Source organism: Oryzias melastigma, linkage group LG3, assembly GCF_002922805.2.
Source record: "Oryzias melastigma strain HK-1 linkage group LG3, ASM292280v2, whole genome shotgun sequence".
NCBI lineage: Eukaryota > Metazoa > Chordata > Actinopteri > Beloniformes > Adrianichthyidae > Oryzias > Oryzias melastigma.
This window is the reverse complement of record NC_050514.1, coordinates 28,925,881-28,950,477: the sequence shown is the minus strand read 5'-3', so window position 1 is coordinate 28,950,477 and position 24,597 is coordinate 28,925,881. Positions and strand designations below refer to the sequence as shown.

The 24,597-nt window shown below is 35.5% G+C and overlaps 3 protein-coding genes across 6 annotated transcripts in view; 1 reads left to right on the top strand and 2 right to left on the bottom strand.

Moving 5' to 3' along the window:
• The window catches only part of LOC112160792 (homeobox-containing protein 1), a 19,822-nt gene extending 18,643 nt beyond the window's left edge, over window positions 1–1,179 (bottom strand). For all 3 annotated transcript variants that reach the window (XM_024295599.2, XM_024295600.2, XM_024295601.2), the window contains exon 1: window positions 68–1,179. The gene's annotated coding sequence lies outside the window, so the exon portion shown is untranslated. The remainder of the gene's footprint in view (window positions 1–67) is intronic.
• A 149-nt stretch (window positions 1,180–1,328) lies between these two features.
• Window positions 1,329–10,918, bottom strand: tdp1 (tyrosyl-DNA phosphodiesterase 1). 2 transcript variants are annotated; one of them, XM_024295597.2, is made up of 17 exons: window positions 10,779–10,918; window positions 10,361–10,394; window positions 9,443–10,033; window positions 9,291–9,334; window positions 8,822–8,877; window positions 8,550–8,646; window positions 7,903–7,937; window positions 7,337–7,429; window positions 6,927–7,097; window positions 6,780–6,858; window positions 5,740–5,916; window positions 5,492–5,540; window positions 5,300–5,366; window positions 3,183–3,290; window positions 2,972–3,074; window positions 2,048–2,153; window positions 1,329–1,533 (listed from the first exon to the last, which is right to left on the bottom strand). In XM_024295597.2, exons 3-17 carry the CDS (start codon window positions 10,029–10,031, stop codon window positions 1,460–1,462), a joined length of 1,848 nt encoding a protein of 615 aa, XP_024151365.1. In that variant the 5' UTR covers window positions 10,032–10,033; window positions 10,361–10,394; window positions 10,779–10,918; the 3' UTR covers window positions 1,329–1,459. The 2 variants fall into 2 exon arrangements, with proteins under 2 accessions (XP_024151365.1, XP_024151366.1); XM_024295598.2 differs by lacking the exon at window positions 10,361–10,394 and having other exon boundaries at window positions 10,779–10,906.
• A 378-nt stretch (window positions 10,919–11,296) lies between these two features.
• LOC112160965 (synaptotagmin-1) lies at window positions 11,297–23,921 on the top strand. The gene is made up of 5 exons (XM_024295896.2): window positions 11,297–11,390; window positions 12,768–13,753; window positions 18,939–19,110; window positions 21,146–21,312; window positions 23,455–23,921. The coding sequence occupies exons 1-5, from the start codon at window positions 11,369–11,371 to the stop codon at window positions 23,602–23,604; spliced, it is 1,497 nt and encodes a 498-aa protein (XP_024151664.1). The 5' UTR covers window positions 11,297–11,368; the 3' UTR covers window positions 23,605–23,921.
• Window positions 23,922–24,597: the final 676 nt, after the last annotated feature.

Here is a 24,597-nt window from a genome sequence, read left to right as displayed (position 1 = left end):
AAAAGAGAAACGCTCCAGGTTAGCTGGGGCGTTTGAAGAGGGCTGCAGTTGGAGCTTCAGGACTCACCTTATTCCAGTCCGAGAGCCTCCACAGGCGGCGGTTTGATCATATATCTGGTGCCTTGAGGCGCAAGGACTGACAGTTTTCCCAAAATGTCTCCCCCCTGCTTCTAATTGGGCTTCAATCCGCCGTCAACCACATTCGCCTTTTGTCCGGCAGACAGACGCCATGTTGATAATCACGCAAGGACACATGGGAATTGTAGTTCAGTAAGTTTATTGTACAGGAATGTGAAGACCACTTTTACCAGCTGGGAGCCTTGAAAATGCCAGTTCAGGATGTTTGTTGTGAACCATAAGGAGATTTTTTACATTTTAAATCCTTTAAATGATCATATTAAAGGATTTACTAAAATCTTTAAAAAAATTACAATGAAGACGATTTAAAAACACAATAAAAATGCTGAAATTAGAGCCCCATATTGCTTTTTCCTGCTTGTTGACGATGAGTTTAATTAATCAAAAAGTAGTGTACAAAGAATTATACTTTATTATTTTTTCATTTACGGCATGTTTTTTTTTTTTGTAGTTATTGTAGAAATGAATTTGATTCATTCTGGTCTTGGCTTTATTTCAAAATCCTATTTTTCCCCTATAAATTTACATAATTTAATTTTTAATTTAATGTGGACAAAGAAAATATTTCAGTCTCCCTCAGCTGTTTATTTTTCACAGATACTTTTTAAAGTTATGTTTTTTATGTGTTTTTGCTAATGTGCCACAATGAAAAATGTCCATTGTCAATTTTTACTTTAATCTTCTGTATTTTGAAACAGAAATACATTTAAAAAACCTTTTGGTACTACGATGCAATTAAACTACAACTGATAACAATAAATGCAGAAGACCAAGTTTTTTTATTTTACTGAACCTAAAGTTTTTCCTCCTAAATGCCATTAAAAGATAGAAAATAAACTACATTTATTCAGCTTTATAGCTCCAAATTTTTTTTATTTTATTATTCAGTTATTAATCAAAACAGTTGAGACATCATAATCATTAGCAGGGTGCTTGAGAAATGTAATGCTGAGTCTACTCTAACAATTAGGGTTATAAAACAATGTAGAGAGTGTAATTATGCAGGAGTCTCACTCTCCTTACTTCCTGAAATAACCTTTTAAAACAGTTGTGAGCAGAGGTGACTTAAACATTTCAGCTGTAAGGGGTCATTTTTTAGTGTTTATATTGTAGCATTCAACCAAATAAATGATAAGCAACCTGTAAGTGTATGTCACTGCTTTTGGAAAAAAAAAGTTAAAAATCAATAGTAACATGATATTGTCTTTTTATTTTTTATTAGAAAATGTGAGACTACATTAAAAGTAAAAAAAAATATGATTTACTAACAAACAGCTACACACAGTACTAACAGGTTTACAGAGTTCAGTGACGGACACATTCAGGACGGAATCCAGATGTTGCCGTGGGTGTCAGGCTCCTGGCTGTATGGAATATTCCAGATCCAGGGCTGATCTAAAAAAAGTGAAATGCACAAATTATTGTTGATTTAAAAGACAGAAAAAAACCTCGCACACAGCTGAACATGTTGTAACACAATAGTCGGATTTGTTCTTTTGTTTTTTTAATCCTTAATTCTTTTATTTATTTAGAATTTTACATTTCTTTTTTATTTCAAATGAAAAACATTTCAAATTAAGCTACAGAGATAATGTGTATAAGTTATTATCTGTAAACATCGGGGGATTAAAAAAAGCAAAATGTATATTTACAGACTGATCATTTTACACTTAATATTTCTCCATAGGGATAACAAATATTTCACTATACGATTGTACTGTACTTGATTACATTAGATTATAAATAAATACCTAATAACAGATTTTAAAATATATTTTTTGCAGTAGAGAAATTACATTTTTACTAGAAGAAAGCTACAGTTCCAGTCTCAAGCTCAGCTAGGTTGACATTTTTTACACTGGTTTAATGAAACACAATTGCAAGCAGATTTATAACAAAACAACTGCACCTTTAGCAGCGTACGGTGTAGGTGGGAGGTCAAAAGGCACGAGGAACCCAGACGTGGATGAGGAGACGGGGAACGCTCTCTTTTCAACTGGGAATGTCTTCATATTCTGTCAAAAAAAAAAATAAATCACATTTTTCATCACTAGAGTCACACGTGCAGGACAAATGGAATTTTTAAAGATCCACTCTGATGAAAACTTGTGTTTTTGGTATTTTTAACGCGTTCTTATGGCATTTTTCTGATGATGGAGGACATATATAATGAAAATTAAGCTTAAAATTGCATTTCTGAGTATTCCTTTATTCAAATGAGCTGGAATCTGGATCAAAACTGGCTGCATTGTCAACAGCTGATTTGTAAATATCTTTAGTCATTTACAGATTCATAGTTTATTGTTTATTTCTTATATTTTGTATTAATATTAAGCTGCTACTATGCCCTTTTAGTCATCCTGTAAATATCCTTTGTCTTCTTTTTAGATGTTTATCTTATTTTTTATTAACCTTGTTTTTTATGGGATTCAGAGTGAGCTGCAGAGTAAGATTTTCATTGTATAGAGAAACCTGTTTCCTCCTTACTGTACAAATGACAATAAACCCTTTGAATCTTAAAAACTGGCTGCATATTGCTCTCCATTTTAGTTGTACTGGTTATGTTAGGTTGGGGTTGTGAAGGCTGTAAGATGGCTAGAGAAGTGTAAACAGAGAGCTCTCAGTAGCAGGAAGGGGAAAGGGGACATTACTTAGAGACAAATTTCTGATGAACTACTGCCGCTCTACAAAAACTATGTCCTTGAAAACAACAAGTTTTTTTTTATTTTGGCTAAAAATGTCAAAATCATAATTAAAAGACGACTAAGAACTATTTTATAATAAATCAAAAGATAACTGAAGTGGATCTTTAAGGTTTATTGGCTGAACTTACGAAGGCCGACGGCACATAGAGGACTCCCAGCTCATACGAACGCACCATAACCTGGGTGTTGTTCTTCTCCAAGGCACCCCACGCTGCTTTGGAAAGGTTTGCACTGACAAGATTCAAGACATATGACATTATGAAATCTTAGATTATTCCAGAAAGAGCACGTAGTGAAAGTGACAGACTTCAAAAAGGACAAAATGGAGCGAGAACACACCTGGTGACGAGGAACCAGGCGAGCTCGGTGTAATCTGGAGAGACCCTCATGTAGGTCTTGATGTGAGGCATGGCGTGACTCCGCCCTGTTGCATTTGCTTTCCAACGACTAAACACACAAACATTCACATACAGTGAGAAAACATGTCTACAATGAAAAAAAACATTTAAGTAAAACATAACAGAGGTTGGATTATATAAGTTTGCTCCTTCCCACTACTATTCAAGCAATAATCAAACCGTATTTGACAAACATTACATTTAATGGATTGAAAGCTTCATGTACTCTGACTGCAAATATGTCTATTTATGATTCAAAGCAAATATAACGTTAAAAGGATCAATCAATCAATTTATGAATTAAAATCTAAATAGATTTGATATTTCTATGTTTTTTTATTGTATGTTCTCATTTTTTTTCAATCAAAAACTGAACAAATGCATTTTAACATATTTATAAACTCAGAATAATTTTACATCCAGTATGACCAAGTAATGCAATGTGGCATAAATGTAAAGCACATTGGAATTAGCATAACTGTTTAAATCAAAAACATAAAATAACAAGCATTAATTTGCATAATATAATTATATCTGTAGACTGCAGCCTACAAATCAGTGCACGGTACCAGTTTCTATCCATTAACTTTATTAGAGAAACTTTACATTTCTCTTTCTCTATATTACAAACCATACCACTATAATGTTAACTCTAAACATCAAATATTATAATTAGAAAGCTTGTGATTCACAAGTAAAAGTTAGCTAGCCTCACTGCACTGCAAAAAACACAAATCTCACCAGGTACTTTTGCCTAGTTTTTAGTTAAAATATTCTGTTACACTTGATAAAAGACAAAACTAACTTACTAGTAACTTTGCAGTAAGATCTAAGAACTTGTTTTAAAACAAAAAAATCTTGTAGAGACATTAGATCTTTAAAACACCTTGTTTAAAGCAACATTTCTAATGAAAAAAAGTGTTAACCCTTGAGATAGGTGCTGCAAAAACTCAATACAATGTTCAAAAATATAGTTAATATTGTAAGCAGTTTATTATTATGGGCTTTCTAGACAAGGTCTCACCTTAGATGTTAATAAATCTTACTAAATATGCTAAAAAAAAACCTTATTTAGCTTTTTGTGCAAATAAATGTCTCACTAAAACCCAATAAACACACGAATTATGTTTGTAAATCTGTTAATAAAGCTTCTTAAGGAATCTTTTTATATTTAAGCAGAAGTTTAATTTATATTAGTCAATGGTGTTTCAAGAAAGAGACTTACCAGATATAACGAAACTTGAATATTTTATTTAACTTACAGTATGTACAATTCTTAAACAATATCTATGTGCATTTCAATTTTTTAAAGATGATTATAAAACTAAAAATAGTTGGACTGCAATACTTGAAATAAGACATTTTTGTGGGGGAAAGTGTATAAATATACCATCTTTAAAGATATAAAACTATTTTTTGAGCAATACAGGTTTATTGTAAGACATAATGTGTATATATTGGAACAAATTATCTAAATAAAAGTATTTATAGCAAATTTTAGTATTTTGTTTGAAAAGGGCACAACATCACAGCTTATTTGGTAGATTTTATAAGACTGGAAAAAAATCCAGTATTCTATATTTTTTTACTTGTTTTGAGGACATTTTTTATAATGGAGGATTGACAAACAGAAAGCTTAAAAGAAAAACTGAAAGTTGTGTTATTAGATGTTGTTCAGTTTTACATCAGCAAATAAGGTTTTATTTGTAGAACCTCAAAGCTCTTCTTTTTATTTTATTTGTTTTAATTGATTTAATTTGATTCTCATCTTTTCCATTTTATTTCACATAAATTAATCTAATTTTATCTATTTAATTTAAAATGATTTTATTTTAATGGAGGATTGGTCCTTCATGTTGAAACACCTTGTTTTTAAGGGTGGAGTTCTCTATTCCAGTTAAATATTTCACATCATCAATTGTCACATCATTTCTGATGATTTTTAAGGTTCCAAGCAACATTTTAGGAAGTTGTATCTTGATTACCTATGTGAGGAAATGTTCTGGTTCACGCATACTAAAGCGAGTGACTGAACATGATTGGTGCACGTGAACTTACTGAAAGTAGGAGTGAAGCCAGAGCTGTTTCTGAGCCGTCTGGATGCTGTACGGAAGAGAACCTCCAGCTGGAAAGAAAAAAAAAAAAATCATTTTCAACAGAACACAAACCTATGGAACGATAAACTGCTGTCAGTGAATCTCTGACATGAGGTTTAATGTTACGTTGAGTTGAAATGATGAAAACACTCACCTGGATATCCTTCCAGACTCATTCTCACATCCTCTACTGCTGGATAGAGCTGTGGAGGAGAGGCTCATTTCTTAACAGACTTAATGACACATAAATGAGATATCTAAATGTGTAAACAGTCATAAAGTCAGTTAACGTGTCTTTTTAATAAAGACTGTTTAGATCTAGCATATACTCACACTGTTTTAATACATAAAAATGAACATATTTGTCATTCTTTTATCAGAACAAGAGACTGGAGAACCTACCAACAGCACAGGAGGGTCTGGGCGTGAGGAGGACTTCCCTAACGTAGTCATTGTGCGCAGAAACTCCCCTGCTAACCACTTCGTTTTATCCAATCCCATGGAGCCAATGCTGGAAAACTGGCCAATCACAGGCCATTGTTCCTCACCAGGAACAGGATCTGTGTGCTCATACAAAAGCTAACAAGAATGCAAAATATATAACAAAAAAATTTAATTAATATGTTACCACAAGATTAATATTTTTAATTAAATGAGACCAAATGAATGTGTATCAAGCAGATCTTCATAAATATTCTTTAAATGTCCTCGAAACAAGTTGAAATAATAAATAGAGGATCTTTTTAAGAACTAGTAGAATTTGTCATGGTGACATTTCTTAAAATAAGTTGTGATGTTCTGCCCTTTTAAGACAAAAATCTTGAAATTTGCTATAAACACTCATATTCAGAGTAAACTACTATGATATTTGATATTATTAAAATAAGCAAGTGTTGCTCATAAACAAGAGTTTTATATCTTTTAGTCTTATACATATATATATATTAATACCCCTTTTCCACTAATTATATCATATTTTAAACGGTACAACATCCAACCATCTTTATTTTACTTAAAGTAAGACCAGTATGACAGATCTTAAGATCAATTTGTTCCAAAAAATGACATGAAAATATTCTGAGTCAAATAAAAATGTCCAGTTTCCATAATTTAAGGTTTGTTTCTTGGAAGATCACTCACAATTTTCAAATTATGTCAATAAAAACATGTTTTTTTTAATAGATATTGCTTAAAATTGGACATTTTAGATTTATTGTCTTAAAACAAGTTGTTACAAATTAATGAAAAGTTATTTTTAAGTTTGTTTGATCTTATTTCAAGACTTTGAAGTTTGAACTATATACCAAAACACAGTGTTTCTGCAGAGTAAATTGAAATGTACAGGTTTAGAGGTCAGTGTAAAAAACAACATAATCCAGACAGAAGAAAATGTCTAACTCACATTAAGAGCAATTCAAAGAGAAAGGAATACAGTGCAGTACCTTCCTCAGCCTCAGGTGGCCCCAGCGCTCCATGTCTGGACCCACAAACCTTCCTGGAGTGGAGCCGACCAAATACACCCTGACAAAAGAGTGTGATGAGCCCCAACTAGAGCTCAGCGCTCCTGCCGTGTTTGAGAGTCGGTCTACCTCGTCTCGGACAGGTCGTGCTCTTTGATGCGCTGGATCCATTCCTCCAGTTCTGGAGCCCGGTACGAAGCCAGGTAGTCCAGCAGGTCCCTCTTAAAGAAGGTGGGCGACTCACCTGCACTCAAACTGCTGTCTGCCGGTAACCGTGGAAACAGAGGACTCATCCACATCCTATAGTATGGAATAAAAGTGTTTTAATCGTATTTAATCAAGCTTGCATTCAGTCACTCTTCAGGCGTTATTCAGATGCAAGAATGAAGACAGAAAACTTTCAACAATAAAGCAACATCTGCTTCAGCTTCAATCACTAATTCGGCTTCTCTTCATTTTAACAACTGTCTTCCTCGGAATTTGGAGCCGTGAATCTGCAGCCTCCTTACAACTAAACTAAATGTAGAATAAAGACTCACCCTTGTGTCTTTTGATACCAGTCGGCTCTGATGAGGTTTGATGTGAGGATGATGACTCTGAAGCCTTCTTCATACCACAGTAACATCATCTTCCTGCACAGACAGATGGCATAGATGCATGTTATTTATACATGAACTACTAATTCTGACAATTAAACACAGCTGTTGGGGATCTAAAATGTCATTTGGTTTTTTAATTTTCTATAATAGTTTCAATATGCAGGATAATCATGGAAAAATGCAAGAAGACTGATGATAATCAAGTGAATATTTTTACTTTAAAACAAAACAGCTTAAATTCTTATTTTCTGTTTAGAGGAAAATAGACTTGAACATGAATAAAGTAATCAGGGGAAGTTAAGTTATACTACATTTGTGTTATATTAAGTCATACAATAACATTTTTGTCATTAGAATGAATCCCTTTGGCCTCGATTGTCTTGAAAAACACTCAAGAAGTTAAAGCAAATCTAAGTGCATGTTAAATACCATTTCATTAGGATAATTTAAGCACATTTTAAGAATAAAAAAACACTAGTGAGCCAATAAAACAGAGGGTTGCTTACGTGTGGTGAGTTCCGAAAGCGATGTCCAGTTTGGCCTGTTAAAGATTTTTAAAAAGTGGCATTTAGGAAATATAGATTCCATTTAAATACCTCTTATGACATACATTTGAACGGGTTAATGTAGATATAACCTTTTAACTTTTATCAGAATGACATTTTTTGAGGGTTTTTACAACAGCAGCTGAAAGTTATTTCCCAGCAACTCACATCAATGATTAAACATTAAACAAAAGAAATAAAAAACAGTTCAACTCTTGCACTGCAAAAAAAAATTCAATCTAACCAAGACATGAAAACTCATAATAATTGATCCTGTTTTCACACTCAATCTTGTTTTGAGATTATACTGTATGTCGTTTTTTTCTTACTTAGTTATTTATTGCCTAAATTGGCGTTTTTGTGGTATATTTCTTCGAAAGTCAGACAGGATATTTGACACCCAATTTTAGCTATAAAAACTTGTTTTTCAATTCACATACTTAAACTTTTGTTCAGACATTTGAAGGGTCAGAAAAGAGGCGGTTCTGGTGTAGGAACAGTTTTCCAGAGCAAATAAATAACTGAACAAATACTAGAACTGCTCTGCTGGGAAAAGCTGAACCTCAGAGTTTTTCATAGAACAGCTCTGTGCATCAATGATTCCATACCTGACAGAAACGAACATGAGGAAAGGGCTGAGCTTGCTGGAGAAGCCGCGCTTTTGCCTCCCTCTTATCTCCATGTACGATCAGAACCGGACGATCTCTTTGAAACAAAAAGCAAATTGTCTGTTTGTTTTATCATTTGTTTTACTTAAGCTAAAGTGGTACCAATTTTAGACTTCTATAGTCTCTGCGTGGAGTGGAAGTGCTGTGAAATGTGGACACTATCAGACCTTATAACGACAGAACAATTTGAGACGAGAAAATGTGAGACTTACCGAAACTCCGGTGGGTATTGCTGAACCATCCATGGAATGTCAAAGCAGTAGTTAAACTATAAAAGAGGGGCAGGATCACTTTGAGAGACACACTGGTGAAAATGTTGTTTTTAACATTTCTTGTGGCATTTTGCTGATAAATCTGTAAATAAAATTAAGCTTAAAATTGCACTTTTGAGTATTTCTTTTATGATACTGTTGTGAATCAGGGGATTGAAAAAGCGTATTTGTGACTTGAAAAAATACACAAGATGCCTGCTTCGCTCTGCAATGGGTAAGGGGAAGAGGGAGCGGAGTTGCTCTGCAACAACACAACTCAAAGGGGAATTTCTTATGAACTATTGCTGCTCTTCAGAAACTATGTCAGAGAAAACGAAACAGTTTTTTATACTAAAACCTGCAAAAACATAATATAAAGACCACTGGAAATGCTTTAAAAATAGCTCAAAAGATGACCAGAGAGACATACCTGAACAGACTCCTTTAGAGTTCCAAATAAAGGTGAGAGAATGTCTGCACAGAAAAAAAAATGATTTTATTACAAAGTTTCCATAGCAGCGTGTCAGTAATAGTATGTGTATTACTGATGATCCAGACTTTCCTACACAACTAAAAACTCACCTCTGATGTGCAGCGCCCCTGTGTTGTACTTTTTGTCCAAGCCGGTGACTTTATTGAGGTAGAACCTGTACGTGTCGTTAAGACAAGGAGTGCTGGATTCAAAGAAGTCTTGCGGCTCATCGATGTAGTAGAGTCTGCCGTGGGGGCTCGGGGGACGCTCTTCCTTCACTTTTGGTTTCTTCGTCTTGGGACTGGAAGGCTCTTTCTTTGGCAAACTTCTCAGACTGTTCTCTTTTACATCTTTATCATCGTCATCACTGTCCGACAGGGCCCAGCCTGAGCCTTCTGAGGCATCGCTCTTCCTCTTTCCCGCCAGCGAGGGGCTTCGCTCAAACTTCACCGGGTTGAGCTGGTTCTTCGCGGCCGACTGTCTCGCTTCCGAACCCAACATGAGTGAAGCTGCAGCAGGTTTGGCTGGTTCTGCTTTTACTTCCGCAGGAACCGACACCTGAACTGGAGAGGGAGACCTGAGATTGGATTTAACCGGCAGACGGGACTGGGGTGTTGTAGTCCCAGAGGGAGGGAGATCCTCATCATCATCATCACTACTGGAGATGGTCCATTTGCCATGTTGACTGTCCTGAGACATGCCTAAGAAAAGAGAGCAGAAAGAGACACTGATCAATGGATTTAATCAAAACTTGTTTTTTTTATTTACAACATAAACCTCAATAAATATTCACCAATTGAGACAGTCAATTGGTGAATATTTAATATGTATTACATTAATACATATTAAATTAAATAATTGAAATAAACAGACCAGATGTGTTTGTAAAAAACATTTCAGAAATATGTTGATCTTAATCCCGGTTAGTTCAGTTCTTATCAGATTTTTTTCCAAGTGTATATAGAAACATAAAACTTTATCTCTCTGTTGTTTAAAATATCTGGTCTCATAGTTTAAATAAACTATACCTCCAGTCACAGAGTTACTGAGCTTTTAATCCACCTGTAAGAGAACAAAATTAAAGCAGGTTATACATGCCGGGGTAAAATAAATAAATAAATAAAAAGTCTAATTATTGGGAACAAATCTTAGGTCTCTGAAAACCTAAATCATTTAAGTGTTGAGGGATTTTGTATCATTCTGTTTGTAAAAGCACATTTAACTCTAGAAAACAGATGATCAGATTTTTGCTTCATGCAAAAAGTAACTGAAAAAAAATAGCAAAAACTAATAAAAACCTGCACAAATATAACTGAATATGAAAACAAAGCGAAGATAAAAGCTACAACTTAAGCTCGATTCATTGCTAGCGTTGAATAGACTGAATAAAAATGCTGTATTGTGGCGCAAAGCCAAGTTTTTTAAGGCGTGTCGTGTTTGCTTTACCTATTAAGTAAACGAGCAGCTGGACTATTTACTGCAGCGAGAAGAAATCAAAACTTTTCTGCAGCACACCCACTGTAAACAACAGCGTGACTGAGTTGCGCCCACAAACTCCGTCGTGTAGAAACACGCGCGTATCACAATGTTCCGCCCCCAAGCCGCTCGTCCGTTCATTCTGATCGTGAACAAATACTTTTTTGACATCATGACATAAACAATGATTTAAAAGTAAAATTTTGAATTTAAAAGCAATACTGAAGCAGAGTGCAAATGATATTGCCAAATTAAAATTGTTTTAATTAATTTGTTTTATTTATATCCTCAGGGACACAATCTGATTTTTAAAATCAAACTCTTAAATAGCTGGATATTAATAAAATAAATAAATAAATACAAAATCAAAAGTGAAACACACCGATTTAGTAAATGATGCTGAAGCATCTTTAGCTGAAGGGGTTGGGCTGGAGGCTTGCCTCCGACCAACCAACGCACGCTCAGAATCTCCCCATTTAAGACCGTGATTCGCTTCGCTTGTCCAGTTCAGGGCTCTGATGGACACTTCTCACTGATCAGAACTGCTCCAAATAAGGAAGATGTCACAGGATTCTTATGAAGGTAAGAAGAATATACAAAGGAAACAAACCTAACAAAAACAAAATTTAACATGCAAAATAAATATGAGGTGCAGAGAAGGTGAAGTAAAACTTAAAATAATGTATCTGAGATGTCAAAAGCTTTTCTCTGTATGATTAAGACAGACTGTTAGAAGTTTGTACAAGCCTGTCTTTGTTCTCCATCATCAGTGATGCAGCTGTGATTCAGTTATTCTCTGGATGGAGGCTGCTGCATCTGAACTCTGATGCTTTGAAGCGACTCTGGAAAGAGCACGCACGTTTCAACATGAGCTCATCTTTATTGATTCTTGTGAATTTGAGTGTGCATGTTTACTTTTGTGCTCTGAAATGTTCTTTCCCCCTTTGTCGCCCTCCATACCTTTCAGAAGACAGACTGCAATAAAATACATTTTTTTCTGACAATTATCAGCATTAGGGCTCAGCTGGAGCTGCATTCTCTTTTATTTCAATGCTTTTATTTTTACAAATCTATAAAAGGTGTTTATAAAATGCAAAAATTTGATCCAGAAATCACATTAACTCTCAGTAGACCAGAGCTTTTTTGAGACCTTTTTATGTACTTAACAATTTGCAGTTATTTATCAATAAAACAGTTTTTGTGCCAGTGCTTGACATTCATCTTTTTAGTAAAACCTTTTTTGTTATTTTTTATCACAATATATAGTAATTTAACAATGAACTGTCCAAAAAACTCAATCTTGCATTAAGATTTTGTCAATTTTTTTCCTGCAAAAATCATAATTAAGATTTTAAAAAGTTTTGTTATAAGACTAAGATCACATATGTAGAGACACGTAAAAAAGTATACATCTAAAAAAATAAAAACAAGGTTAAAATGATGAAAAATGGCTAAAAAAAACAACAGAACTAAACTAAATACAAATGATTTATACCAAGGAGAGTCCTAATTTTGTGTCAAAACCCTTGTTATGTTTGTCTTAAACCAAAAATGTGAAATTCTGAATGAAAACTAAACTAAAGGAGGGGTTGGTGTCATTCCTATGACCTTGTAAACAACCAATGTGATTAGCGAACGGACTTGTGAGATTAGAGACTACTAAGGATTAATAACTGCGTTAAATGCATGTGGTTTCCATACTAGTTTGTGCTCAAAACAGCAAAATGCAAAATTGAAAGCGTTTAATAATTGTAGCATTTCCTCCTTAATTTCATCATCTGTGCAGATTGGAGACACAAAGAGATAATGGTTCCCTGTAGGACTGTTTTTTCATTATTTAACCTTATTTAGTGTCAAACTTAAATGTTGATTTAATTTGTCGGATCAGCTCAAATGTCACTTTCTTCCTAACCGCTCCCACAAACCGTGTTAACCTGTGATGGATGCTGTGTTTTCCAGTGAACCTGCAGATCCTTTTGGCTGTGGGCCTGGCCGTGTTTTTTTACTGCCTCGTTCTCGGCTGCATCTTCTGCTGCCGCAGACAAAAGACTGTTTCTCCTGAGGATAAGGAGGCAGCTCTCCTCCCACCACATCTGGCTGTAGGGGTGGCCGTGGGATCATCTCATTCTCCTTGTGCCCAGCGTGTCCAGCAGCAGTATGAGGAGCTGGATGGAGACGTGCTGGAATTTGTGGCCTCCTCCTCTCCCTCTGAAGATGACCTCTCTGCCCTCTCCGGTGCCACTGGTCCTAGAAGGTCAGCTGAACTGGCGCAGGCTCCTCCACTTTTACTTCCCTTGAGGCGCCTGAGCAGTCCTGCTGTCCCCTGCTCACCTCGTAAAACTCACGGCAGAGCCTCTTTGCCTTCTCTCACTAAAATGAGCTTTGTGTCCAAATCTCGCTACATGATGGGGCGGCGCAGTACCGGGAACTGTGAAAGTTTAGCCCACTTTGAAAGCAGTCGTCTGACTGCTTGTGCTGCCAAAACTTTTAACCAGCAGGGGGAGCCCTCCTCAACACAATATGGCTCTGGATCTCTAACCATCTCCAAATCAGCTCCTCTGCTGCACTTCTCCCTGCTCTTCTCCTCCACTAATGGTACCCTAATGCTCAACATCCTGGGACTCTCTGGTCACAGTCGCAGGTGGAGTGGGGTGATTGTTCGGGTCAGCCTCCCCCCCATTTACCCATCTCCACAGCAGATGGCTCTGCGGCGGCGCAGCCTCTGCCCGGATCTTCAGGATCAGAGCTGTGTGCTGCAGGTGGGCTCAGTGGAGGAGCTGCGTACCTGCACACTGAGGATAGCCGTCTACAGCAGGGACTTCTCCGGCTTAAGGGAAGCTGCACTTGGATGGTTGGAGCTCCCCTGCGAACCAGTGGACTGGGAGTCTGAAGTCACAAACACCTACACCAAACAGCTCACCGCAACTAAAGGCAAGCTCAAAAAGGTACAGCAACAAAGGTTTAAAAACTCAAATAAAACTCAAAAAATGTAATTTAGCTTTCATAAAAATACATAGTAAAAGAAAAAAGTTAATTAAAAACTTCTAAAGGAGTCTCTACTCTGATCCAAATGTAGAATAAGTGATGAAAAGGTACATTTTTTGATAATAAACCTTCCATCTTAAGCTGCTTTCTTGTACATTTTTGTCAGTTTTGTTTATGTTCGAGCATCGGAAACATCTAATCTGGTCAATTGAAATTATGGCCAAAATTTAAGAGAAAAAAATCAAATGTATAGGGAAATTATCTGTGACTCAGACCTTTTTTTCTCCTTTTCCTTTAAATGTATTGAGTTTTCTGCAGTGTCACCAGGCTAAAAAGACGCAGTTAAAAAAGTTTTCCTAAATGATTCAATGTAAAAAAACAACCCATTGCCTAAAGGATGATCAGTCTAATCAATAAAGTCACCCACTTTGAAAATGTGCAGTTTGTTTTATACTATTACAATATTAATCATGGTATAAAATGCTTAACAGTTAATCCAAATTAACAACTGAGGCCAAAAAAATGAAAGATTGTATTTTCACCCCGATAACTGTCAAACATAATTCTTTCTTATTTATAAAGTTCAGTCAATGAGGAACAGCGTAAACCCCAGACCTTCTAATAAACCAGTTACAAATACAAATGTGTTTTGCTTTGTGAGTGAAAACAACAGACAAGAGTTCAGTTTGACCCAAAACGAGACATTCTTTGGAAAAAGTGGAGAACGCAAAACACTTTATCTGCTGATCGCATTTCTGGGATAACGATCAGGATGAAAGATGCTGAAAGGAAAAATGGAGTTCTTGGATCCGTCCACTGTGTTCAGGATAAACTGGCAGATAAAAACGCAATATCAAAAAAGAACAGAAAAGAAAAACTGGCAATGTTAGTGATGGTGCAGCTGGCTTTAACACAAACACATTTCAAACTAGCTTTTTATAGATCCATAACTGCAGCAGTTAGATAGATTAACCGCTGACGTCCACCGACTGCAATGTTCTGAAAGAGATAGACAGTTTGGAGTTTTCTGCAGTGTCATGACCGACCGACAGATGACATTAAAACAGCAATTTGCCATGATAAAAATAAAATATTAAATACATAATACGTAGAAAGCATAAAATTGAATCATTTGGTCACTAAAAACAGCAAATTAAAATTAATTTAGATAAAAGTGCACGAGCGCTTAAAAAAAAACAGGATACTCAATTAATAAGTATTAAGTTTGTTAAAACCAGACAAGAAAATAAAAGTAAAAAAAAACACTACATGACCACAGTACAGTGAATTTTAAATGGTAATCGGTGTGTGTCAAGCTAACTATTTCTTTAAGGATGTTAAACACTAAATACTCTGTGCAACATGCTGTATTTTTACAATTTAGCACTTGGGAGCCTGAAGTCTCACTCTGCAGAGCTTGGATTGTGCCAAATCAGTGAATAGAGGGATTTATTTTACAGTATAACTAAACAGAAGTCTCAATCTAGTCAGGGGTCTGCAACCTTCAACACTGAAAGAGCCATTTGGGTCAATTTCTTACTGACAACAAAAGCCACAAAGTATACAAGTAAAATTAAGGTTTTGTTTTTTTTTCTTTTTAACTTGAAATAGTTCATAATTTTTGTCAGAGATTTCACATGACTTCCTTTCACAATAAAAGACATCCTGTGTCAAATAGAATCATCTCAATGCAGCAAATCATTAGAGTTTATATTTTCAGACAAAAAATTGCAAATCTAGTGAACTAAATCAGAGATAATTTAGTGACTTTTTTTTATTTAAGAACACTTAAAATCCTTTAATTTGTTTAAAAATAGAAAATCCGGCACTCAAAAATTTGTCAGAAAAAGCTTCTGATATGTTTGTAAATGAGTCAAAACGTTTTTTTTTTTACTTTGCTACTCATTTATACTTTTTAGAAATGTTTTATTTTCCATTAACCATAGAGTCATAACAGACGGGTCAAAGACCCACGTGTGGCTCCGGAGCTGCAGGTTTCAGACCCCTGATTTAACTTATCTTTTGAAGAAAAATAATCTGCTTTTCATAGGAAAAAAAACACATTTTCTGTAAATGTGGCTCAAAATAAGCCGGCTCGAGTCTCTGGGCTCCCAGATCTCCATGGAATGCTGCGTTTGTATTAGAAAATTAACTTCTGTTTCAATCTCCTCCTGATTTTTCCTTAAAAAAATGCATTTTCAGTTTTTATTTAAGCTTTTACAGAACATTTCAAACTAGTTTTTAATGAATAGGGAAAGTATGCATGCTTGTTAAGCAAAACTGTAATGCGATGAAGCAGATCAGCTCTCCCTTTAGCCGTCCATCATAGTTAGTTGTGGTGACTTTATTGTTAATGACTGTGGAATGAATGGCAGTGTGGCAAATTGGCGAAACACCCCCGCGGTGACTTCTGCTGCAGCGCCACCAGAAATGATTTCTAACTGGCTTTGGCGGACAGCTTCATTGAACTCAAGACCCGAGATTGTGTCGTGTTTGTGAGGGAAGCCAGTTTCCCCGTCTCACGTCAGTGGCCATAAACGATTGATGCTTTCCAACCCACACATCATCATCCTCCATGCTCCCAGATGAAAATATGTGGGTGAGGATCAGAGGGTTTCTGAGGAATGAAAGCGCCCTAAAGCAGTCAGAGTAAATAAAAATGTGAATGTGGACAGTACTTTTTCAGTTTTTACTAACGCCATTTTGTCATACAGCAGTTAATCAAAAGGATGATTCATTAATCTGATAGGAAAATTTGGAAAATGATAATAAAAACACCCTCTGTAAAATAATCTCTGCTGGCAAACAATTTAGCTAAGGAGTGGATATAAATTAAACAGATGTTTTGTTTTTTTTTAGTCACCACCCACTTTATTAGGTACACCTTGCTAGAATGAAGTTGGACCCCCATTTGAAACATCCCACAGTTGCTGCAGATTTGTCGGCTGAACATCCATGATGCCGATCTCTCGTTCCACCACATCCCAAAGGTGATCCATTGGATTGAGATCTGGTGACTGTGAAAATCATTTGAGTTCAGTGAACTGTTCAACAAACCAGTCGCAGATGAATCCAGCTTTATGACATGGAGCCTTATATCAGAAGATGATGCACTGTGGTCATAAAATGGAAGGAAATGGTCAGCAACAATACTCATGTAGGCTGTGGCGTTGGAACGATAGTTGGTACTAAGGGGTCCAAAGTGTGCCAAGAAAAAAAATCCACCAGACCATTACACCACCACCACCACCAGTCTGAACCATTGATACAAAGCAGGATGGATCCATGCTTTTTTGTGGTTGACGTCAAAATTCAACGCTACCAGCAGAAGCTGAGACTCATAAAACCAATCAGCTTTTTTATAGATCTTCTATTGTCCAATTTTGGTGAGTCTGTGTGAATGTAGCCCCAGTTTGGACTTGTTGTGTGTTCAGAGATGCTCTTCTGCAGACCTTGGTTGTAACAATAAGTGCATTTCTGAGAACCTTTAGTCTGCGTTTCCAAATTCATGTTGCACATTTGCATAAAGTTAGATTTGTGAATCAGAGTGTCTGCATTTGTGACACAGACTGTGTGGATTTCTGAATTATGACACTAATCTGGCCTCATATGACAAGTGCTTTTTTTTTTTTTTTAGTTACTTTATCCTTTCTATCAGTTGAGACTAATCTGTCCACTCTCCAGCATTAAAAAGACATTTCTACCCACAGAACTGCCGCTCACTGGACAGTTTCTTTTTTCTGAGCATTCTCTGTAAACCCTAGAGATGTTTGTCGGGGAAAATTCCAGTAGATCAGCAGTTTCTGAAATACTCAGACCAACAACCATGTTCAAGGTCACTTAAATCACCTTCCTTCTCCACTATGATGCTCAGTTTGAACTCCAGCAGATTATGATGACCATGTCTACATGCCTGAATGCATTGAGTTTCTGCCATCTGATTGGCTGATTAGAAATTTGTGTTAGTGAGCAGTTCAACAGGTGTGCCTAATAAAGTGGCCATAAGTGCACATGAATTCAGATGAATATTTATTGCATTTAGTTAACCATCAACCAGTAATGTAGTTAAAAATGTGCAGATGCAACAAAAAAATCTTAATTTATTGCTCAATTAAAGATTGTAAATGTATGAAAAAATGAATGAATAAGCTAATGTTCATAGATGTTATTGGAGTCTTCCTGATTTACACAGACAGACATAAAGATGATTACAAACTGACATACTCGGTACATTATTCTTCAACTTGTCATGTCTCTGTGTGGAAGAAGCAGATATCGAAACATTAAGCTTTAGTAATCTGTCGGGCCCGCATTTAAAAAATAATTTGTTTTATTTCAGTTCCCAGAGTTTAGAAATTAGACCTTAACTCAAAACATTTATCAGTTTTTGCTTTTTAAAAATAAATATTTGAAGCCATCATCGATTAGACACGTTTCCATTAGATTCAAAAACAAAGAGAAACAAAACAATGTACTAAATGTCAAATCAAAATATTTTGCAACATTTATGCCTTTTTTATTATAGATTTAAAAAAACGTTATAGTCGCACAGGAGCACTAAAATAAGCCCACAAAAGCTATGAGGAGACAGTTAGTCCAAGAGAATAAATCATTTTAAAATGATCTCTAATATAAAGTTAAGATTTAAATTATTGCATGAAGTAAAATTAGACATGTATGGAAGCAATTGTTCTTACAAGAATACGATAAAACACGTCGCTGGACAGAAATCGTCTTGACATTCTGTAGCTAAACATTCCTTCCTTGGTAAGAACTGAGTTGGCTCCACACAATACAAGTTGGCATGAAATCAGATAAAAATTAAGATTACATTTACTCATCGGATGTTCCTTTTATCCAAACTGACACAGTGCAGCTACACTTATTATTCTAGGATGGGTGGTCACTGAAACGATTACGTCTGACAACTGTGAGTCAAGATAATTTATACTCCTGATTGGCTTTAAGTCATTTTAAATGTAATGCAGATGGATCCTCACTAGGCTTCTTAATCTGGTTTAGATTGCCTCTTTCAATTGCAGACAGAGGTTACTGACACGGTTCTGATCACAAATCAACGGCTTTTGTTGAATTCTCTAACAGGAAACTGACGTTTTTATGAATCTTTTTTCTCATTTTTTATAGAGTGTAAGTTCTCAGGAGTCGTTGGGTCGCAGGAAGAGTTCGGTTGGTGGCGCAGTGACTTTGGGAAAAGTCCTCATCCTGCTGCAGTACCAGGCGTCGGCCCAGCGGATCAAAGTGATGGTCCGGAAAGCTGAGAATCTGACCAAACTCACGAGAATCCCAGGAGCTCCAGGTGATGATCCGTCGAGGGTTTTATCCAAAGCAATGTTCAGATTACCTTTTTTAAATGGGGGAAATGTGGGATAGCAAGTCTTATTCAAGGTTTTGAGGACTGTCCTTCCAGGGATTTGGACTGCCAGGTACATCTCATAGTAGGAGACTAAATTACCATAATTCTATTAGTGCAGAGGTCTGCAAACTGAGGCTCTGGAGCCACATGAGGCCCTTATCAGTTGTGGCTCTCTGGTTTAATAAAAATAAAATCTTTTTAATATTTAAGGAGTAACATATGTATTTTAAGACTACAAGACACATCAAAACAAAAATGTAAAAAAAGTCCAACTTTGTACAATTCATTCAAAACAGTTGAAGCATGTATCAGTCCTGACCGCAATACCCATAATGCACCAACAATCCATCAGCTTCATAGTTTACAGAAGTGGTACTAAAACATTCTGACAGACTTTTGAGGGCTGTTTATCACAGAAAATCTATTTTAAGGTCAGTGAGCACAGCAAGAAATCAAAATAAAAGCATTATGGAATCAGTTCTATGTCTATTTAAAACACAAAAGAAGAATTTTAAGTCATGGTCCATAAATAAATATGTACACACATGCATACATACATATCACTGCTGATTCCCCACCACATTTGCTGCAGCGGGATTGTTGACTGTGTTACAGGTTGTCTTTTATTTTGAAAGGAAGTCATGTTACTCTCCTAAAAGTTACAAACCATTTCATATTTTGAAAAAAAATGCATTTTTTCCTGTTTTAGTTTAATTTAGGGAGAAAGTCATATTGATCCTACTAGTAACAATAACAAAAAAACAGAAGTGTCTTATTTTTCTATACGGTGAAATAAGACTTTGTGGGTTCTATTGTTAATAGGAACTGGTGGTGGAGGGCTTAAAATGCAGCAGACCAGGCAAGGTGGCAGAAAAGTAAAACATTTATTAAATAATCTGAAACATGGCAAAACCTGATAGAGGCAACAAAAAGATGACAGAAAAGATGACCTGATAAGGAAGAACTGAAAAACTAGAGACTTAAATAGACTGAGGGTAATTAACTGAAATGAAGACAGCTGTGAATCTTGACAAACCTGAAAGTGATGTGACTGAGAGACAATTCAAAACAGAACATGACCAAAACCCATGACATATGTGTCATCAGTGAGAAATCAACCCAAATGCCTCTTAAGTGTTGAGAGTTACAGAACCCTATATTAGCAAGTTCAACGTTATGCCACCATAAAGAAGACAAAAAAAAGAATCCAGTGATTTTTGACAAACTTTTAGGTAAAAATGAAAATTACATATTTTTTAACAATTTTATTATTAAAAATACCATAAATTCAGAACCTTACTTTTTTTACTGGTATGTTCAAAGCCTAAAAATAAACTTTATATCAATGAATATGTATAAAAAAGGTTGTAAAAATCAGTTTGAGTGAGATGCTCAGATTAAAAAGTATTTGTGCTGAAGTTACAGTAAACTGGCTGTACCAGAATTAGGAAAAAAATCATATATTTATTCATTTTCTCAACCAACTGTCTCCCTTTCAGGGTGTAAATTTTGAGCTGCTCTATTTATCGGGAACTGTTAAATAGGCTACACTTTCTGAAACCAGAACTGGTTGTTTGACATTAATTATGAAAAAAAAATATTGCATAAGCAACTTATTACATTTGCTTTTATAGAAAATTTCCATTTACAAATCAAGTTAAATCTACATTTTACTACAAACAAATTCCATCTGTGATTGACTGTTGACTTTTTAAAAAATGTTCGGATTGATCATGTAATTGTAAACATAATCCTAGTAAAATCCCTGTACAAGTTATGGCATCTTGAGAAATCTTGTAGAAGAGTCTACACTGTGCATGGACACCTATAATTGTGAACAGATCGACTGGAGTGCTGGTTATTTTGGATTATAATCAGATTAGACCCAATCAACTCTGTATCATTTCCCTTTTTGGTCTCTTTAAGACAACCACAACATAAAAAGTAACATTTGAGGATATGATCTCTGTTTTTGCAGATCACTGTGTTGTTATTAAACTGCATCTGGAGGGGAGAGTGATCAGTACCAAGGAAACCAAAGGTGTCAGCGGTCCAAACCCGGTCTGGAACGCTCCCTTCCTGTTTGATCTGCCCCCTGGTGACATCACTCAGCTGCCACTCGTGCTGGAGTTTGTAATCATGCAGGTGAGAAGTTCGGCTGGTGAAGTGTGTTTGGAATACAAGGCAAATCTACAGCAGAAATTATGGCACTGCAAAAAGGGAATCTTAAGAAAGTAAAACAACCCGTTTGTTTTCTTGCTTGAAAAATAGTTGTAGTTGGAGAAAACGTCTGAGTGACAAGAATTTATTTTTTCTTGAAATAAAAATTCTTGGTATGATTTTTTTTTTTTTAACCTAATGGCAGATTTATTTGCTTATTCAAAGAAAGTCTGCTAGTGGGGTAAACATTTTTGACTTATTTTCAAGTGGCAAACTGAAATACTTCAATAAGTAAACTGGATTAAAAAAATAAAACCTTGATTTCAAATCACAAAATTAGACATTGAACTAGATTCCTGACTGAAAAGAAGTACCTAAAATCCAGAAAGACCAAAAAAAAAAGATGACTGGACAATGAATTACTAAAACCATGAACACAAATGCAACAAATGTACATGTACTAAAGACAAAAACCCTAAAAACCTTCACATTTGTATTTGGTTTGGGTTACTTTATCTTACACTATAGAGATTTAAGAAAACCTCTCCTTTATGCATTGCAGCTAATTAAGCTGCTTTTGTGTTTAAGGATCCAAAACGAGCACTGACAAGAAATTAAAACAAGCTTTGGTAAATAAAAAACCTAACTAGAAATAAAGTTCTGTTATTTTTAATAATTTTCACATTGTTAATGACAACTCAAAAGGTAAAACACTAAAATGTTGATTTTAAGAGCACAAAACACCCAACATTTTTCTTTATAATTTGTTTTAAAGGCAATAAATCTTTCAAAAAAAAAAAACACTTGTCTGCATGTTTGTCACATGACTTCACATTTTCTGGAAGATGCAATGTGGGGACTTCAATGAGGTCTGTCAGTGGAATGAGAAAAAGTACATGTACAATGAGCACACAAATGACAACCAAACAAAAGCTAGTAAACATAAATAAAAACATGTCTAATGTTCCTACCTCTGGAAAGTTGGGCAGATGGCGTCCATCACCTGACTGGTTCATTTAAAGGCTGTGCTTCCTGGATTTCCTCCTTTGATGTCGGAGCATAATCCACCCTATCTTAACTTTTATTGCATCCTGGTAGTATATGTTTGAATCCGTTTGTGTTTTGGTTTTATGTTGTCTCTGATTTTTAAATTTAAAGCCCCATTGTGAAATTTGCTCTCCACTTTTAACCCTGGGAGTGCAGTGAGCCTAAGACACTGCTGCACTCAGGAACCACTGACTACGACTTAGTCTGAATTTGAACTCACAACCTTCCAGTCTCAGGGCAGACACTCTACCACAAGGCCACTGGTAAAGCCCTTTGTGATTTTGTTCTGTGACAAGTGCTATAAATAAATTAAAACATACTGTGTGACTCATTTTTTTGAGAGTTCAAAAGAAGATCTGAAAACGTAAACTTTGCAAAAGAAAATAGGTTTGCCGTTAGGGTGGAAGAAAATATCGATTCAGTGAAATATCGCAATACTTTATTTGGGCGATACTTGTATCAATTTAAAATACAGCTAAGGTGACATTTATTTAGTTATTTATAAGCAAACATGTAGTTCAGTCTTAGATTTGTTCCCCACTTAAATATTTCCTAAATTAACAAAAGGAAAGCACCATAAATTTGCTAGGGTTGAAGTAACTTGTTTATGAGATACAGTTTCAGAACTTAATGTTCTTATCATTCAATAACATGTATTTTACAATTTTACTTCTGTGAAAAATGTATTAATATTCAGATAATTCTCAAGTCACAGTTAAAAACACTGAAATAGTGTCTATTGCTGTCTTGGGATACATTTGGATTTGCATCGTATCATTACATGTGTATCACGATATGTATGATATTGCCAAACTATTGCATTATAATGGGAATTGGCATCACAATTTTCACTTTTGATCATCTAACTTTCTCTTCTCTCTTCGATTTGTCTGTCTTCACCTCTGTGGAAATCACAACCCTGGTTTTCTACAGAGATCAGAGCATGTTTTGATATGACGTTCAGGTTACGTGAGCTTTCACAGCCGCTCAATGCTGCTTAGAACGCCAGCTATACGAATGTCGCGTTGTATTAAATGGCATCCATTTAACATTAACGTAAATCTGCTCTCATGTCCACAGGGCCGCCTGTACACCAAGAGCAGTGTTCTGGGTCGCGTGCTGATTGGCAGCAGTGCTTCAGAGGTCGGACAGGGTCACTGGAGGGAGATGTGCCGTCTGCAGCAAACGGAAACCACTCGCTGGCACACCATCCAGTCAGAAGCTGGATAGAGCTGACTGTCAAACCAATATAATGAGAAGCACTGATCGCTGCATAGATGAGGCCTTGAGGCAGGATGTGCTGCAGTTTCATTCCATTTGTGTCCGTTTTTTGCATTGACTTCACTGTTTTTCCTTGAAATGGCAGCTTGTTTATTTTGAAAGTGATGTTGTGATGCTTTTATTGTGACAGAATTGTAAAAAGTTTGGTGGAAAAGAAAAAAACTTTTTAGCATGTCATGCTTGAAGCTCAGAGGAAATGTGTCAATATTAATAAATCTGTAATCTTTAAGTGCTTCTTCATATTAAAATCTGAGATGTTGATGTTTTTTTTTTGTTTGAGTGAAGAATTTTCACTCTAACTTCCTGTTATTGATTTTATGATAAACAACAAAAGCACAATGAAAAGCACTTTACCGAGTATTTTTGAAGAGGATCCAAAATGTGTTTTTAACTCACTTCCATGTCTTCGTTTAGGCTTCATTTCCTTACAGAGCATAACATAAAAAGTGATGTGATCTTAATAGCTCATTTATTTACAATTAGTACAAACATCTGGAAATGTTCTTTCTGCCCGTTCCATTCAGATCAGTAGATTTATATATGAAATCCCACTTTCCATTTCCAGTTATTTCTAGGCATTAAAAAACAAATGCAAAGAAAATATCACTAAAAATAAAACAAATTTAGATTAATTAAAGTAAATTGCAAATAATTGTGAGAAAAGATTCAACTCAAATCTTATTGATCTAAGGAGTCTTTGAGAAATCTTGATATATATACAGTATATATATATATTGTAAAATGTAGTTGTCAATGCAATCAAGAAAAATCTTTTTGGTGGGTTACATATTTGATGTTAAACAAAAAAAGTAACATAATTTCCACTAAATTGACCTTTAATAGGATGTTATCTGACATTGAGCAGTACATAAAACAATCTAATAGAAAAGATACCATAAGATACAATACAATATGAATCGTTAAGATAGGCGAGATGAGACA

Bases quoted from the DNA above. Each gene is read 5' to 3' on its own strand.
- LOC112160965 (XM_024295896.2), top strand. From the start codon at position 11,369: ATGTCACAGGATTCTTATGAAG. The intron at 13,754-18,938 runs GTACAGCAACAA...CATTTTTTATAG, and splicing joins CTAAAGGCAAGCTCAAAAAG to AGTGTAAGTTCTCAGGAGTC. The intron at 19,111-21,145 runs GTGATGATCCGT...CTGTTTTTGCAG, and splicing joins GAGAATCCCAGGAGCTCCAG to ATCACTGTGTTGTTATTAAA.
- tdp1 (XM_024295597.2), bottom strand. From the start codon at position 10,031: ATGTCTCAGGACAGTCAACATGGCAAATGGACCATCTCCAGTAGTGAT. The intron at 8,878-9,290 runs GTATGTCTCTCT...CCTCTTTTATAG, and splicing joins CTCTAAAGGAGTCTGTTCAG to TTTAACTACTGCTTTGACAT. The intron at 7,098-7,336 runs GTGAGTCTTTAT...TCCATACTATAG, and splicing joins TGGTATCAAAAGACACAAGG to GATGTGGATGAGTCCTCTGT.